Source organism: Paroedura picta, chromosome 3 (genome assembly GCF_049243985.1).
Source record: "Paroedura picta isolate Pp20150507F chromosome 3, Ppicta_v3.0, whole genome shotgun sequence".
NCBI lineage: Eukaryota > Metazoa > Chordata > Lepidosauria > Squamata > Gekkonidae > Paroedura > Paroedura picta.
In genome coordinates this window covers 96946121-96964554 of record NC_135371.1, presented here as the reverse complement: position 1 = coordinate 96964554, position 18434 = coordinate 96946121, and the positions used below count along the sequence as shown (strand labels likewise).

The 18434-nt window shown below is 43.8% G+C and overlaps 1 protein-coding gene across 4 annotated transcripts in view; it reads right to left on the bottom strand.

Annotated features, from left to right (window-relative positions):
* Positions 1-13724: 13724 nt before the first annotated feature.
* Positions 13725-18434, bottom strand: part of ARHGAP26 (Rho GTPase activating protein 26) — a 423503-nt gene continuing 418793 nt past the window's right edge. For all 4 annotated transcript variants that reach the window (XM_077326941.1, XM_077326940.1, XM_077326943.1 and 1 more), the window contains one exon: positions 13725-16451. In XM_077326941.1, coding sequence (XP_077183056.1) covers positions 16363-16451 — 89 coding nt within the window. In that variant the 3' untranslated portion in view covers positions 13725-16362. The remainder of the gene's footprint in view (positions 16452-18434) is intronic.

Below are 18434 nucleotides of genomic sequence, written 5' to 3'. Positions count from 1 at the left end.
GTCTCCATAATTTTGTCTCAGTCTTCTCCTATAAAGAGAACAGTGTTCAAACTGGGGAAGGCAAAACAATATGAGATATGATCAACCGTATCTCTATCTCTTTTTGATAAAATAACTTCTTTGGTAGATCATGAAAATTCCATGGACATGTTTAGCTTGATTTCAGCAAAGAGTCTGACAAATTTTCTTACACTATCTCTGCTGCACTGCCGAGTCACAACTACTTTGCTGGGAGATTGTACTGAGACAGAGCCGGTTAGGTGTAGTGGTTAGGAGAGCAGACTTCTAATCTGGCATGCCGGGTTCGATTCTGCGCTCCCCCGTATGCAGCCAGCTGGGTGACCTTGGGCTCGCCACGGCACTGATAAAGCTGTTCTGACCAAGCAGTGATATCAGGGCTCTCTCAGCCTCACCCACCCCACAGGGTGTCTGTTGTGGGGAGAGGAAAGGGAAGGCGAATGTAAGCCGTTTTGAGACTCCTTCGGGTAGGGAAAAGCAGCATATAAGAACCAACTCTTCTTCTTCTTATCCAAAGTCCAGAGTCTAGCTGGCAGGTTGGGATCCAAGGGAAACTGAGTCCACAGCAAGTGGGGTGGAGAGCGAAGTCAAGTTGATCTGGGGTCAAAAGCCAGATAGAGAGCCAAAAGCCAAACTGGATTCAGGAGCAGAGTCAGTAGCCAAGCCAAGACTCAGGAGCTGGTAAAGAGGATGAAATTGAGCTGAGGGTCTGGAACCAGGAGTGAAGTCAAAGCTGAGTTAAGGGTCTGGGACCCGGAATTCAAGGAACAGAGCTTTGCCTTGGCAAACTGAAGCAGGAGTTGTTTCGGAAGATGGGCAGGGTAATGCACATATTGTCCCCATCAAGGACTTTGTCCCAAGTTCCTCCTAAAATACACAGAAGCGGATGGAGCCTCAGCCAAAGGGCCTGCACTTGGAGCTAATCCTTGTCAGAGGATGAAGCTGCAGATAAGCCCCATCTACCTTCACAGAGAGCTGCCAAGTGTGATGATCTTCTGACAGCTGTCAAGATAGATCACTTTTGCTGTCACTACCATTCCAGCAAAGGCCCAGGGCTTGTGGGGGTCTTGGTCTGATGCCAGTACTCCTGCTCCTTTGGTGAGTCCCTGGGGCTCAGAGGAATCTCATCCCAGGGCTTGATATAAGCCAGTACAGCCCATCCTATAGTGTTGCATATGATTTTTCCTGCCTAAATGAAGAACTTTACATTCATCACTATTGAAATTAATTTAGCCCAGTTTTCTAAGTTGTCAGAATCATCCTGTATTCTGATTCTGTCTTCTGGTGTGTTTGTTACCACTCCCAATTTAGTGTCATCTGCAAATTTAATAAGTACCCACTCTATTCCTTCATCCAAATCATTTATAAATATATTGAAGTCTAGAGAAATTTTCTGCCAAGCCTTGCTGGGGTTGGCAGAGGTTGCAATAAACTGGCAGGGTTTCCTGGAACATTCTTGGACTGATGGTATATGGGGCAGGAGGCCACATAGTGATCCATGTTTGCTTTTACATTGGGCCAGTAGAAACATTGACAGACCATGGCCAGAGTCTTGAACTGTGGCATGCTACAGGGTCATCATGGCGTGCTTTGAAGGTGCGATATCAGGGCTCAGCTGTGGGTACCACCACCTGCTTGCCATTATGCAGCATATTGCATATATCACATTCTAGAAGCTCATCTGGACATTGCTGTATCCAGTGGAACTATTCCCAGGCCCTCGGGTTGACCTGTTGTTGCTCCCATACCTGTCAGAGCTTGGGAGTCTTGGTGTCTGCTGCAAAGACTGAGGGTGGTTGTGGGTCTGTCTCAATGTCAGGGTTCTTGTCATACTGGGGCTGCTGGGATAGGGAATACAATTTCTTATTCTGAGCTCCATGAATGTAATATATTTGGAAGTCAAACTCTGAAAAGAACAGTGCTCACCGGATTTGGCACTGGTTGAAGCACTTGGCAGTCTGAAGATATTCCATTTTGCAGTGATCTGTGTGTGCCCAGGCCAGATGCCAGGCCCCTTCTAAGTGATGGCTTCACACCTCAAATGTCGCTTTGAGGACCAGTACCTCCCATTCCCAGATCATGCAGTTACATTCTGCTTGTGAGAGACTTCGAATTCTAAATTAGTAAAGTCTTTGAATTTGAGTTTCTTTATTGATATTGTTATTGTTATTGTTATTGTTTAATTTATATCCCACCTCCCCCCGGAGGCACGAGGCAGGTCACATAAAAAACAATCCCCTAAAACAATAAAAGCACAATAAAACATAATACTATTAATACAAAAGTTACGACAAGAATGGCGGCAAAATTCAATATAGCTAACCCAATTCTACAACCCCTAAGAAGGGAAAGGGAGGGGGCAGATGACAGACGCAACCGTCACATTTGTGAGGGGGGTTAGACCTTCTTGCTGCCTGGCCTCAACCAAAAACCTGGCGGAAGAGCTCCATCTTGCAGGCCATGCGGAATGATGACAATTCCCACAGGGCCCGCAGTTCTTCCGGGAGTTCATTCCACCAGGTTGGGGCCAGGACCGAAAAGGCCCTGGCCCTGCTCGAGACCAGGAGAACTTCCTTGGGACCAGGAATGACCAGTAGGTTAGCCCCTGCAAAGCGTAAGGCCCTGCGGGAGGCATAGGGCGATAGGCAGTCCCTCATATACACTGGGCCCAGACCACGGATGGCCTTGAAGGTCAAAACCAAAACCTTGAACCTGATCCGGAAGATAACCGGTAGCCAATGCAGCTGCCTCAGCACTGGCTGGATATGTGCCCTCCAAGGTGTAGTCGTGAGGACCCTAGCAGCCGCATTTTGGACCAGTTGCAGTTTCCGGATCAAGCCCAAAGGCAGGCCAGTTAGAGAGTTGCAGAAATCTAATCTGGAAGTGACCGTTGCATGAATCACTGTGGCCAAGTGTTCAGAGGACAGATAGAGTGCTAGTAGCCGAGCCTGGCGGAGATGGAAAAATGCCTGGACAGCTACCTGTTTGACCTGTGCCTCGAGTGTTAGTGAGGCATCCATGGTCACCCCCAGGTTTCTGGCCTGAGACGTGATCTTAAGTTGTGTCCCGGCTAGAGAGGGCAAGCGCGCTTCTTGGTCTGCTCCCCTACGGCCCAACCACATGACCTCCGTCTTGGAGGGGTTGAGTTTCAGGCAACTCTGCTCGAGACATCCAGCCCCTGCTTTCAAACATCTGGTGAATGGTTCCGGGGGAGAGTCCGGGCAGCCATCCACGAGAAAGAACTGAGTGTCATCAGCATACTGATGGCAACCCAGTCCATAACTCCGCAGCAATTGAGCCAGAGGGCGCATAAAGATGTTGAATAATGTGGGAGAGAGCACCGAGCCCTGTGGGACCCCACAAGGGAGCTGGTAAGGGCCCGATAATTCCTCTCCCACAGCTACCCTCTGTGTCCAGTTTTGGAGGAAGGAGCGTATCCAGCGCAAGGCTGTACCCCTTATCACCGTACCGGCGAGACGGCTTGCTAACAGCTCGTGATCGACCACGTCAAACGCGGCCAACAGATCTCAAAGAACTAGCACAGCAGAGCCACCTCGGTCAAGCTGGCGACGGAGGTCATCCAACAAGGAGACCAACACCGTCTCAACCCCGTGACCAGGACGGAAGTCTGACTGGTATGGATCGAGTGCCGAAGTATCTTCCAGGAATGCTAGGAGCTGGTCCACTGCAGCCCTTTCCACCACGTTACCCAGGAACGCTAAGTGTGCTACCGGGCGGTAGCTTGCAGGGTCATGCGGGTCCAGAGATGGTTTCTTGAGGAGAGGGCACACCACCGCCTCCCTCAACGCCTCAGGGAACTCCCCCGACTGGAGAGAGCAGTTGACGATGTCCCTGAGCTGATCATCTATTCGTCCATCACTCCCCTTAAGGAGCCAGACAGGGATCAAAGGGGCTTGCATTATTAGAAATGCAAGCATCCTACATTGAAGGCATAGTCAGAACTGAGTCACAAAGCACAGAGTAGGCAATATAGGGGTTCCCCGTTCCCTGGGAACTCAAACCAGGCACAGTTCAAAGGGAGTCATAATTGGCAATAGCAGTTCAGGCTTCAAGGGATGGGAAGACACGGGGAAACAAGGGAACCGAACAGGAAGGAGAATAGAGGGCAATAAGGGAAAGGTGAGGAATGTTTGGAGAGGCTGGTATGTATAAAATACAACAGCAGGACACCTTGGGGTGTCAAACAAAGGCATCTGGGTTACATCAGGGCATATAGGTCAGGCTAGCTAGACACACTGAATTAGAGCAATTAGGGTTGGGCTGCAACGGGATGGCACTAATCACTGTGCTGGAGGAATCCACCTTCATGACAAATGGCAGGGCTGGGTCGAGGCAGGCCAGGCAGGGCTCTGTCAGAAACCATTGCTTCAGTTCCTGGAAAGCTGTGCCTGTGGCCTCATATCACTGGAAGGGAATCTTGGAATTGAGCAGGCGGGTCAACAGCTGTACAAGCTGGGTGAACCCTAGCAGGAAGGATTAATTGGAAAAGTCAATAAATTTTTGCAATTGTTTCTGGGTTAAAGGTGGAGAACTGTGGTCACCTTGGCTAGATCTATTTGCACTCAAGAAGTCCATGCTCTGTTGGTGGAAAGTGCACTTCAGTAGCATGGTGAACAAGTGATGTTCCCAGAGTCATTGTAGTACAAAGCATACATGCTGGATATGATCCTGGGGGCCATGTAACTATATCAGTATATCATCCAAAAAAATGATGACAAACCCATTGAAGTAATCTCAGATGTGGTTGATGAACCACTAGAACGTTACAGGTGTATTGCACAGACTGAAAGGCATAACCCGATATTCGTATGGTCCATATCTGGCCTCAAACTCAGTTTTCCATTCATCTCCAGATCAGGTTGTACGCCCCATGGAGATTCAGGTTGGCAAATATCCAACCCCCCGAATCTGATCCAAGAGTGCTGAGATCAAAGGCATGGGGTACTGGTCTTTAACTGTAATTTGGTTCACCACCTTATAGTAATGGCAGAGGTAGAGCTCTCCCTTTTTCTTTACAAAGAGAACAGGTGCAGAGGTAGGAGCAGTGGAAGTCCAGGTGAACCCCTCTGGAGGTTCTATTCAAGAAAGTTCTGAAGAGCCTGACGTTCAGGCTCTGATAAGGCATACAAGTGTTTGATGGTCAGGGTAGCCCCAGGTTTAAGGTCAACCCCACAGTTGAACTTCCAGTGAGGAGGCAGGAGATCAGCCCCATTTTCTTTGAAGACCTTGCTGTACTCCATACATTCCTGAGGTAGCTCTAGCTTCTTCTGTGGAGCTGTTGAGGAGCACTGACATCCTAGGGCCTTGGTGACAGTTCCATGGGAAGTTTCTTCCAATCGATGCAGGGGTTGTGACATTCCAGTTCACCTCCCAAACGAAGGGAAACTGAGGCATCTGTGCAACATCGAAGAACAGGCATTCAGTGCTTATCTTGCATGTTCCAGGGCTCCATCTCCCATTTAACACTACCAGATTCTGGCAGGCGCGTATAGATAGCCTCAACCTGTGCCTTACTCCAGATGGGTACCCGGTTCTGTTGCTAGAAGACTTTGTCAATATAAGAGCAGGTAGCCCCTGAGTCTACCAAGGCATGGGCAAGGAGCCATCGGCCATTCATAAGTTGGATCTGGACTGTCAGCAGTAAGTGGTTCAAGTGGACTGTCAGGAGTAAGTAGTTCCTCCTAGGTGGCCAGGCCCTTGGCCGGCTGGTAGCAGGAGCTTCCTACTAGTTATCTGGGAACCCACTTTTCAGGGCTCTGGCCAGCATAATGTCCCATACCCCCACAGTAGAGGCACAGATTTTTCAGCCATCTTCATTATTTCTTGGCAGTGGTGAGCCATGGGCGTGCACTGCCCAACTGCATCAGCTCGCCAGCGTCCAGCACTGTTGCTCTGGGAGAAGGCTGAGTAGTACCTCCAGACTTCAGTAGTACCTCCAGCGCCTTCAGTGGTGCAATCGGTGTAGGCATAACACTACCCTTGTAGACAAGATGGTTCAATGTGAGTAGAATGATAGTGCTTGTCTAAAGGTCTCGTTCATTTTAACAGTTACTGTGGAAGAGCAGTCCTTTAACTCAAGCACTTGATGGAGCAGCTGCAATGTCAGGACCCTGTAGTTTCCACCAAGATTTGGGATGCTTATTTAGCTTGCTATTTAGATTGCTAGCCCTGTAGGGGTTGTAGTTGACCTGACCTGTTGGACATGTTTTATTGCTCTATGTTTCTTTAGTTTATTGCACTGCTACTCCTTCCTGCATTCCTCCCTTCCCCTCCTCGGAACTGTCACCTCTGCTCTATCCATCTTCACTCCCCTTTGGAACACAACATTGGGATCAGGTTGTTGAGACTATTTGATGTTCTCCCACCTTCTCTAGATTCTTGGGGAGGGGTGTGGGGTCATAGTAATATGTGGTGTCCCATCCTTTTTGCCTCAGTTTTGACAATGCCTTGCTGATTGTGCTTTCTTACTCAATAAATGAAATCTTTTGCTTCAAGTAAAGGATTTGCTTTTCTGGCTAACTGAAGATCCTCACACACACAATGTTCAGTAGTGCAAGATTCTCCTAAACAGAGGCTTCCTATGCTGTGGAAAATGAGAAACTACTATGCTGGTTACCTTCTGAACAGTAAAATACAGAAGGGCTGCTGGTGAGCCAGCTTGGTGTACTAGTTAACAGTCGTGATTTCTAATCCAGCTAGCCAGGTTTGATTCTCCACTCCTCCATATGTAGTCAGTTGGGTGCCTTGGGTTCATCACAGTCCTGTTAGAACTGTTCTCACAGAGCAGTTTCTCTCAGAGCTCTCCCAGCCCCACCTACCTTCCAGGGTGTCTGTTGTGGGGAGAGGAAGGGAAAGCAATTGTAAGCTTCTTTGAGACTTTTACAGGCAGTGAAAAGTGGGGTATAAAACCCAACTCTTCTCCTTGCTTATGGTGTTAATTCACAGGGTGGGGGATAGCGAAAATTCTCACAGCAGCCCTGGAGACGTCTACAAAGCAAAAATAATCAGGGCCAGTTTCCATACTATCTCAGATTAACATAATGCAGCAGCAGCCCTGGGTATTAAAGGGTTACAACTTGGAATCTCAGCTATGTTATCTTTGTTTCTGAATGCTTCCTCCCATATCTCCTATTTAAGTAAACACACATGACACCACAGAAGAAAGGGTTTAACCTGGGGAGGGAGTATGGCAGCTATTGATGGATTTCCAGTTGTGAGGCTGTAGGAACTGCCAAAGATTGAAAATGGCTCCCCAAAAGATAACATTTAGATCAATATAGCTGCCATTTCCAATGCATTTTCCCCTCTGATTCATGAGCTCTTCCAGATTCGGGGAAGCGAGAGGGAAAGGACACAGCAGAGTTATTGGTATGTGGTATAGTTAAAAACTACTTGCCAACTGACTGCCTTCCCCTGGTGCTTATTTTAAAATAGTGTATCCAAGATGGTGGAGTCTATGTGGTGCAGAGACCCAACAGTCATAGCCGAAGTTATTATTTATTAAAGCGAAAATTTTCACAAGCATAGCACCATATTAAGAGATTCAAAAGAAGCATGGCTAAAGGCTACCTCCCCCAGACCTCAGTTAAGAGGGTTCCTGAGTTTATCACTTTTCTTTTACCCACCCACTGACCAGATAAGGGCAGGTCAACGAAGGTTTTCCTGGAAATTTTCAAGAGTTCCTTACTGTAGTCTCTCTAGTATTTCACACCTCCAAATCTCTGTTCCCTGCTTGAAAGGGACGGGGGAAACTAGACTGTTCTATTGTCTCTAGTTATACCATTTCTTAAGATGTAGCTGAGGTGAGCCTGGAAAGCCATTGACTGACCTCCTCTATGCCTGATCTTTGCCCAGAGAGGGGACCCCCCACTTTTAAAACACAAAGTAAAATTTTTACTCATTTCAACCTCCAAAGAAAAAATCCACTTTTTCATGGGGGCATAAGCAAGTCTAAATGCCAATAATTGTCATGAATCTTCCTGGCCAATAAAGCAGATTTAGCTCTTGTTCAGGAAACACTTGATAATGAAAATCAAGCCTGCCACAAAGTGAAAATAGTCCTATCAATCTACCTTATCCTTCTGTATATAACAGTGACTTTAACTGTCATCATGGAAATCATATGGCCCCTATTGAAGAAACCATCACTAGACCTGCAGGACCCTGCCAGCTACCTCCCCATCTCACACTGGCATTTCTGGGCAAAGTAGTAGATTGAGCAGCTGCGGATCAATTACTAGCATACCTGGATGAAGCTTCAGTCCTTGATCCATTCCAGTCCAGCTTCCAACATGGCCACGGGATGGAGACAATCTTAGTCGCACTGTTGGACAACTTTCAATGCTAGCTGGACTAAGGTGGATCAGTGCTACTAATACTACTGGACTTAACAGAAGCGTTCTGTATAGTTGGCTACAAGCTTCTTGCTCACTGCCTCATATGTGGGAATCCAGGGAACAGCCCTAAAATGGCTGACCTCTGTTCTCCAAGGCTGAAGACAGAGAGTGATAATTGGGGAGAACCAATCACATCACAGTGAATACAACTGTGGAAGGTGAGAAAAGGCCAGAACAGGAAGTGCAGCTCCCAAACTTGAGCAGTATACAACTTAAAACTTCACAATTGGCCAGGAACTTGGGCATGATCCTTAACACTTCCTTAACTATGGAAGCTCAGGTCACAAAAGTAGCTCAGCTGGCATTTTCCCACCTTTGCTAAGCCAAGCTACTAGCACCCTACCCGACCCCAGAACACCTCGCCACTGTGATCCATGCAATGGTCATCTTTAGACTGGATTACTGTAACTTGTTTATGCAGGCATTCCCTTACTCCTGCTCTTGAAATTACAGTTTGTCCAGAATGCAGCTGCCCACAGTCTCACCCAAACACTGGAGAGCCCACATGACCCCAATCCTTCAGCAGCTGCACTGGTTACCAGCTGAGTACCGGATCAGGTTTAAAGTGCTGGTACTCACCTTCAAGGCCATATGTGCTCTGGGTCCTGTGTACCTCAAGGACCATCTGCTTGTTCATACCCGACGAAGAGCAACACACTCCATCCATTCTAATAGATTGGTGATTTCTGCCCCCAAAGTAGTCTGCCTAGCCTTAACAAGAGCTAGGACCTATTCACCCATGACCCCAGCCTGGTGGAATGAGTTCCCCAATGAGATCAAGGCCCTAATGGAACTTAAACAGTTCCATAAGGACTGCAACATGGAGCTCTTCCTCCAGCCTTTTGTCTGAAGGACAGTGACAGGAGGCTTCCCTGCAGCCTGGGCCCATCCCTGTCAGACAACTGTATCAGTCCATTGTTCTCAAGCACGTGGCCTTCTTCTCTCTTAATTTTCAATGTTCAATGCTTCCAAGTTACTGTATCCACCCACGTATAAGCCAAGGGCGGCTTTTTCAGTGCGAAAAATGTGCTGAAAAACTCGGCTTATACCCGAGTACACACAGTATGCTGAAATCGACTGTTATAGCTATTATGAACATCATGATCTCTTCTTACTGTTAAAATAGTTTGATGTATGTTCTTTTTTATTGGTTTCTATGTATACCACCCAAGAAATAAATAAAAATAAAATAAATTGGAGATACACAGTTAATGACAAGAATGGTGAAACACTTATCAACTGGGCTGAAGAACATGGCTTGCATCTCATTTTCAATCCTAAAGACAGAAGCACTTCCAGATCAGCAGCATCTAACCCTAATTTAGCATTTGTTTCATTTTATTGGAGAAGTCAGCCCTTTCCTATATTCAGGCGTGTTCTTGAGGCTTTTTCACATTGACTTGTAATCTTCAAACTAGGAATCCAAATACCAGTTATCAGGTCTTTTCCTAACCCTTGATGAAACTTTAAGAGTGTGAATTGGAAAGATTTCAGTGAAGATCTGGTGTCTTGGATAGGTCTCACCAGCACATAATAACTGATTCTGATTTATTGGAGCTGTTATAGCTATGATCAAAAGGCACATTCTTTGAGGATATCAAAAAGAAGATATTCCAGGTTGGAGCAATCAGAACGAGAGTCTGTATCAAAATTACCTTGACAGCAAAGGCCCAGAAGTAGCAGAAGAACTCCTCCATGAACTCAAAAAGGCACATACAGAGAAATGGACCAAAGCAACTGAGAATCTGGATTTCAGGCATTCCAGTAGGAAAGCCTGTAGCCTATTGAAAAAACTAGGTGCAATCCCATCTGTGCTCCGAGGCAATCCAAAGGTAAAATCAAACCAGCTAGCTGCCCTTCTGGAATTCCTGTCCAGAGCTCCAAAGGATTGAGATTTTACAAATCAGGATAAAAAAGGATTTTGAAAAACACCTGCCCTGAAGATTTTAATTTGTTGGGGGAAATCAGTGCTGAAATTTCAAAGTCACTGAAGGCCATAAAGAGTAGAAGGCACTAGGCTTTGACTGCATTCATAATTAGTTACCTTTTAAAATAAAACTTTTATTCAGAGTTTTTTAAAAAGCACAACTTAGACAAGAAAAAAGTCCCAAAAAACAGAGAAAGACATTGGGTGGTGGGGGGGGGGGGGGAGAAGAGTAAAGAATTAAAGAAGCTTCTGGTTTTATCTATTTGGATTATATATCAAATTGTTATCTATTTGTTCTTTTTCCTATACTTTCATATTTCCCCCCTTAGTCCTCAAAATCATAAACCATCTTCATTGACATCATGAGAACAGGAAGACTCCCTGGGGACCCCAAGAAAGCAAAGCCAACTCCACCATGAATCAAACCAAACCATCCTGGTAGCAATTAAATGCAATAAAATGTCATTTCACTGCTGTTCTAAAACCTGGAAAACTAGAACAGCAGGCCGAAAGTAATAGATCTACTTCCCATCTGAACCCCTTATAAACTTGAGAGGCTAATCCTGAACAGAATCAGTGAGAGAATTATCAAACATGTCCCTATAGAGCAAACATGATGTAGACTCCATTGTAATTGTGAAGGCCAGGTTTCAGCTTAACAACTTTCACTGAGGCAGGTATCATAAGGGTCTTAAGACAAGAACAGTTTTTGTCAATCTGACTGCTGCTTATGACACAGGAGAGATGGTCTACTGTACATTTGTCTACATGTTCCTAAGATAATATCTTGGAAGTTTGTTTATGCCAATGACATGGTGATTGCAGTACGGCACAAATCGATTGAAAGAACTGAGGAAATGCTGACTAGGGACCTTGACATTTTGGCTGACTACTAACATAAATGGCAACTTATCTCTAGTCCAGGGGAAAAAAAACAATGCTTCTGTTTCTATCTCAATAACAGTTTTGCCAACAATCAACTGAATGTCTACTTTAATGGCACCCAACTTACAGTCAACCATACACCTAAGTACCCTGGCATTACCATGGACAGAACCTTAGTCTATAAACACCATCTTACCAACATAGCAATGAAAATATGCATGGAAAACAACATTCTCCAAATATTATAAGGTACAACCTGGGGTGCATCTGCTATAACACTCAGATGATCAACTTTGGTGATGGTGTATTGTGCTGCAGAATATGGTGCTTCAGAACAGCTTCCATGTCCACAAACATGATGTCCAACTCAATACAACAAGAACCATCAGTGGATGCATTAAACCCACCCCGACCTACTGGCCTCTATGTGCCACATTGCTTCCCTGCATATCTGAAGACAAGATGCTCTTCTTTGTTGAATATAGAAAGATCACTGAAAACAGAGAGCTGCCTATCCCAATGACATGGCTGACATGGGTCTATCTGGACTAAGATCCTGACACCCAGCAATAAGATCTACAGAAATCCTTTGAGCACAGAATTTCGATCTAGGGAATGGTTGCAAAAATGGATGCAATCAGTTCCACTCAATATCCATAACCTGATAAATACTAATGAGAAGCCTGCAGGATTTGACTTGCCATGTAAAGTATGGAAGATGGCTAATGGCTAATAGAATACAAAAAAGCTTTGACAGCTATGCAGACCTGTTGTTTAAATGGGGCAAAATACCAGGACCTGAATGCAATTGTGGTACAGCCTGCCAAAGTATTTTCCATTTGACACAGGAATGTGAGTGTCATGCGTTCCAGGGAGTTATGATGGAGTACTTTGTACTATCCCCAGCTGTGATTGAGTGGATTAAAAATTTAGATGTTAGTATTTCGGGGGATTGCCCAATTGGTCTCCATACCAATGTATCAACTTGGTTACCTATTTTATTGTGGCAAGTTCTTAAAGAGATGGGAATACCAGAGCATCTTATTTGTCTCTTGAGAAATTTATATGCAGGTCAAGAAGCAACAGTGAGAACTGAATATGGAATAACTGACCGGTTCAAAATTGAGAAAGGAGTTCGGCAAGGCTGTATACTGTCGCCTTGCCTATTTAACTTGTATGCAGAGCACATCATGAGAAATGCGGGATTAGAGGAGTCACAAATTGGGATCAAGATTGCAGGGAGAAATATCAACAACCTCAGATATGCAGATGATACCACTCTAATGGCAGAAAGTGAAGAGGAACTAAAGAGCCTGTTGATGCGGGTGAAGGAGGAGAGTGCAAAAGTTGGCTTGAAACTCAACATCAAGAAAACAAAGATCATGGCATCCGGCCCTCTCAATTCCTGGCAAATAGATGGGGAAGAAATGGAGATAGTGACAGATTTTATTTTCCTGGGCTCCAAGATCACTGCAGATGGGGACTGCAGCAAAGAAATTAAAAGACGCTTGCTCCTGGGGAGGAAAGCTATGGCAAATCTAGACAGCATCCTAAAAAGCAGAGACATCACCCTGCCAACAAAAGTGCGTTTAGTCAAGGCTATGATCTTCCCAGTTGCAATGTATGGCTGCGAAAGTTGGACCATAAGGAAGGCGGAGCGTCAAAGAATTGAGGCTTTTGAACTCTGGTGCTGGAGAAGACTCTTGCGAGTCCCTTGGACTGCAAGGCGAACAAACCGGTCAGTCCTAGAGGAGATCAGCCCTGACTGCTCTTTAGAAGGCCAGATCCTGAAGATGAAACTCAAATACTTTGGCCACCTCATGAGAAGGAAGGACTCCCTGGAGAAGAGCCTAATGCTGGGAGCGATCGAGGGCAAAAGAAGAAGGGGACGACAGAAAATGAGGTGGCTGGATGGAGTCACTGAAGCAGTAGGTGCAAACTTAAATGGACTCCGGGGAATGGTAGAGGACAGGAAGGCCTGGAGGATCATTGTCCATGGGGTCGCGGTTGGTCGGACACGACTTCGCACATAACAACAACAACAACCTATTTTATATCATTATATACTTCCTGTGTGTAACTCTACACAGTACAGTACAGTACATTTTACTATCTAGTATACTATCACACCAGACTATGATGCACCAGAATGAGTTGGGCCAGTTCTAAGATAGCAGAATGAACTATAGATGGAAAATGTGAGAGGAGGCTAAACTTTTGAGTTCTTCCCTTTATTAAGACAGATCTCCCTGGAAGAAAGCAAAGAAACTGTGGTTTAAATATTTCAAAGCTAGATAGATTATGTCATATAGTTGCAATATTTTTACTTGCCCTGTTTTTTGTTTTTAAAACATAACTGAGCCATTTGATAAGGGCATCCTCTCATTTTCAATGTGAGATGTTGCAATCCACGTTAATACATCTCATTCATTTTTCTTGGGTTCTCTCTGTCTCAGATATGACAAATGTCTACATAATTTTAATGAATTCTGTCCCATTCACCGTGGTTTAATATTCATTAACAGGAGGTTACAAAGTACAAAATATTGTGGCTGGACAAACATTAACAAGTAGGAAGTATTTTCATTATTTAAAAAAAGACTTCTGGTGGCTGGTTGCTCCTCATCTTCTTTTGAATGATAATCAGGAGAGAAAACCAAACAAAGGGTAGTTTACTTGTGGACGACAGTACAAGGAACTGAAAGGCCTTTAGCCAGCCTCCACTCAATGACCCTGGATGCAACAGATACCAGTCTTCAAAGACTGGTTCATCAAGTTGCTTGGCTTTCTAGGAATTAAAAACTAAAGATACCCCCCCTTTTTTTGAAAAAAATAAAAATCCACACATTGAGTTTTGAGAAAAGTGTCCCACTGTCATGTGGGAAGAAAGCAAGATATTCATTAACTGGAAAAATGAACAGCATATATTTTTGTATGGTCCAAAAACAGCAACACTCCCAGATCTTTAAAAAAAGAGATGAATCCTGCATACAATATGTGCATTCATTTAGTAAACATCAAAATCTTAAAATGAACAATACATAATATTGAGTTGCCAACTCCAGGCTGGGAAGTTCTTGGAACTATGGAGGTGGAGCATTCAGAGGGAGAAATGTGGGAAAGAGAAGGAACTCAGTGGGGATGAGATTCAATAGAGTCCACCCTCCAAAGCTGCCATTTCTTCCAAGGGAACTGATTGGGGTCTGGACTCAAGAACTCAGTTGTAATTCCAGAAGAACCCCAGGCCCAACTACAGAAAGACATATTTGCCTTTTTCCTTCAGGAGTTACAACCAGCTGCCTTACAGAAGAGAAGTCAAAATGAAGAAGGGCGGAAAAGGTAAAGTTAGGGTGCATATTTGTGCTTGCCTTTGAATCTCCTGTTAAACAGGTTTCAAATGAACACGGCATTTCTACTTTATTACACCTCTGTTAAAAACCAGGATATATAAAAACTTTTACCTCACAATATTTCAAATCATCATATTTACAGCTCAATGTTCAAACAATCTATCAATGAAACATACAGCAATGTGACCACTCAAGAATTTAAGATTAAATTAAAAAGCGCATTTTTAAAGCAGAAAAAAATGGTCCATGACCACTAAAACATGATAATGTCACCCATAGCTACTTCTGCTGATAGATTAGTCTATTCTGACTGGACTCAGCCAATGCTACATGACATCTAGAAAGACTGGCTTTCAGATCATGCAGCTTTCTTTAAATATCAGATCTACAAGTTTGTGAAATAGCATACAAACATGCTGGGTGGTTCACATCATCTCAAGGATGAACCGGCTTTCCCCATCCACTGAAAAGGAATAAATGACAGGCATCATTATTGATGAAAAGGATCACAAATCCCAATCCTTTGTGTATGTGTGTGTTTTACAGTTTTGACTTGGCTACACAACAAACGTAAGATCTGAAAGAAGCTGAGTGAATTAGAACAATTACTACATATGTGACAACAGCAAGGTATAAAGCAAGCAAAGGGCACCATTTTGGAAAGCAGCCGTTACGGATGACAGAAGTAGTCCAAGCACAAGAAACGACAACGAGATGTGCCTCCGCTAAATTGCAGGTGATTGTTTCTAAAACTTGTGCTGGTGACAACACAATGTCTTCCCTGTAACTCAGATGGTGCACTATTCTATAGAAACTGCAATCTTGGGCATTCTCCCGCTCCCTATAAGGAAACACTTGTTGGCAGAGACTGTAGATGTTTTCCTCAGAAACCTTCAAATTTTGTAAAAAAAAAAAGAAAAGTGTAAGGTTTGGTCCATTTGTTCCTTTATATTGCTAACGATTATTTGGGACCAGACACTTCATAATTGCTACATGCTCTGTGGAAATCATTCAACTTTGGGGCATTAAAAAGTTTAAAGCCTTACAGTAATGCACCAATAACTTTTTTTTTTTTTGGGGGGGGGTAGGTGGTGATGCAGTTCTCATTACAGGAATTATTTATATGCCGAGAATGGATTAAATTCTGTCAAGGTTAGCTAGTGTCTGCAGCAGTCAGCCATTAGTGTCTTGATGTATCTAAAACATGACTTTCACCTGCTAAAGATAAAAGGAACAAACATTTTTTCCTCTTAGAAATCAAATGCTTATTTTTGCCAGCCCACAGGAAAGTTTTTAGGTATAGCTCTTTGCTCTCTTCTCCTTGCCAGAATGCCAACGGGTATGGAACCAAAGGGCCAGTCCTGTAATTGTTGTGTTGTTGCATTTTTGCATTTAAGTTAAGTAGAAAGTGGCCTTATAAGCCATGTTCACTCAGTATTTATCACATACCCTTCTTAATCAGAACAAAACATGACTTAGAAAAGCTAAAGACACTCTTCCTGAAACAGTTGAAAGACCCCCCCCCCCTTCCAGGCCTCATTCATTTGCTCCTGGTCATTTTCTGCAGTGTCTTTGCACAAACAATCCATTACATAAGGAGAATCATACAATTCTTATTTACATAAACAATCTTCTGAACAGGTATAGGAATCCTTCAACTCGCATTTCACAGTGGCAAACAGCAAATGATCTACAATACACTCATCAGCAGTTGTCATGGATACCATGTAAAGCTCAGCAATGTTGTGTATGAATATGTCCATGGTTATAGAAACTCCACATAGTTCTCTGGAATCAATCCTGTTTTTCCTTTCAGAGTTCCTTCCAACCAGCCAGGCTCTTGTGATGGATGAACTAGGAATAAAACAATAACACAACGTTATTAATGTATAAATCTGAATTCTAAAATCAGGTGTTTTGTTTTTCCTGTATATTTCCAGTTCTTGGTGGTGGTTGTGGGACAATTTACTCACTGGAATTGCCCCTCTTTATGGCTATCTCCTCCAGTTAAGTCTTTCTCTAAAAGCAGCAGCCTCTAACATACCCTGACAATGCTTCACCACTGCAGTTCTCCAAGTATGTTCCAACCCAATTTAGCACATGTATTAAATTACTGCATCACAATGAATCAAGAGACGGATGAAAAGACAGGTCAGGGGTTCCAAATTCTATTCCTAAACCTGACCACGGAAAAGAACACTACTGAAGTATGGGTCAGACTGCCCCCAAATTACCAGAAAACCAGAAAATTACAGGTAAAGCCAAATTTGTTTTTTGTACAGCAGTCTGCTCACTGGAATCTACAAGAAAAGTTCTATCATCAGTAACAGATATCCTCAAAAATGGAGGCTCCCAGTGCCAGCTTTTCTCTATTCAACCATGCATTCATTGTATAGTGCCTTTTGGGCATACTGAACTGCTGTATAAGTCTCTGCTTTGCAGGTTTCTTCAACTTCAGCTCAACTCCAAAAAATTGTTCTTCTTCCCAGTGATCCTAATGCCTTGTGAAAATTCTATGTCCAGAAATTTGTAAGTTAGTGGCAAGAGGTCTTTTTGACACCTAAATAATGTACTAATGAGCATGCTCCTTCTTTAAGGAAGAAGTCCTTAAATAAAACAAAGATTTCTTAAGTGTAACATTGCATCCAAGTAGAAATCCAGAACTTTTTGTATGTAATCTGTGACATCATTTTCCCCAAGGGGAAGGGATTAGGTCAAAAAGATGGAGAAAACACTGCTGGCCTATGGAAAACAGTGGTTTGGATCTGCTGGAACATCTTTGCTGACTCCTCATTTCTGCAGGGATCACTGAGTTCCCAGATACAGCATTTCATGGGGCATTTCTGGCTGTGGTAGTGTGAGGTTCCTTTAGTTGCCCAGACATGTAAACCCTTGACTTGGTGCAAAGAATTCATTTATTCAGAGCAAGCAAGTTAACACAACAATACCTTGTCAAAACTGAGGCACAGGCAAACAGGCATAGCATATAATCACTCAACCCGTACCCCTTCCTGTGAGACCCCCCCCCCCGGTACAATTCCGGAGGACTTCAAACAGTCACAACAGCAATATAGGCAGAGCCCAAGGCCACGTTCCAGAGGTGAATGGAGATGGATGAGGGAGAATTGTGAAAGTAAGAGAAACTGACCGAGGCAATCAAACATGGCCAAATGGCTAATTGACTAACAGATCACGGAGCTACTATTAATCAAGGCAGAAGCATAGCATTCTGACAGGCTGGAAGTCATTACACTCAAGGATCTCAGAATGGGGGAAGATGTGACTTATAGAAGTGCTTTTATACATACACTTCCTAACCCTGGTATGGGATTTGCACAGGTGTAATCTTGAAGCAATACTTGGGAAAATCTGATACCGGGCTTTTAATTTGACTGAATTTTATCTTTATTGAATACAGTGATAGACAGAAAGGTTAAGGAAAACATTACAGAAATGCCATATACTGTGATAAAATATCATTCATGAAATACAATGAAAATACAATGAAATCCAGAAATTGAGAATTCAACCAAAAAGAGTTAAAACTATGCCTTGTGAAAGTGGTCCCTCTTAGGTAGACTAGTCCATCTACAACTTGTCCAGGTGAAGCCAACCCATTGGTGATGAATATGTTGCCCCCAAGAAAAAAAATCTGAAGATGTAGAGGAAAATTGGTATTAGAGGCACATGAGTGTATGAGAAAGGTCAAGCTTAAGGGAAGAATGAAAGGAGAAAAGGCATAAAGGATTCCTGGGGCATATCTGAGCAAGGTTAGGAGGAGAAGAAGTGGTGATATGAAGCTCAAGAGAAAGGGAGGACTAAGGAGCTGAGAGAAGA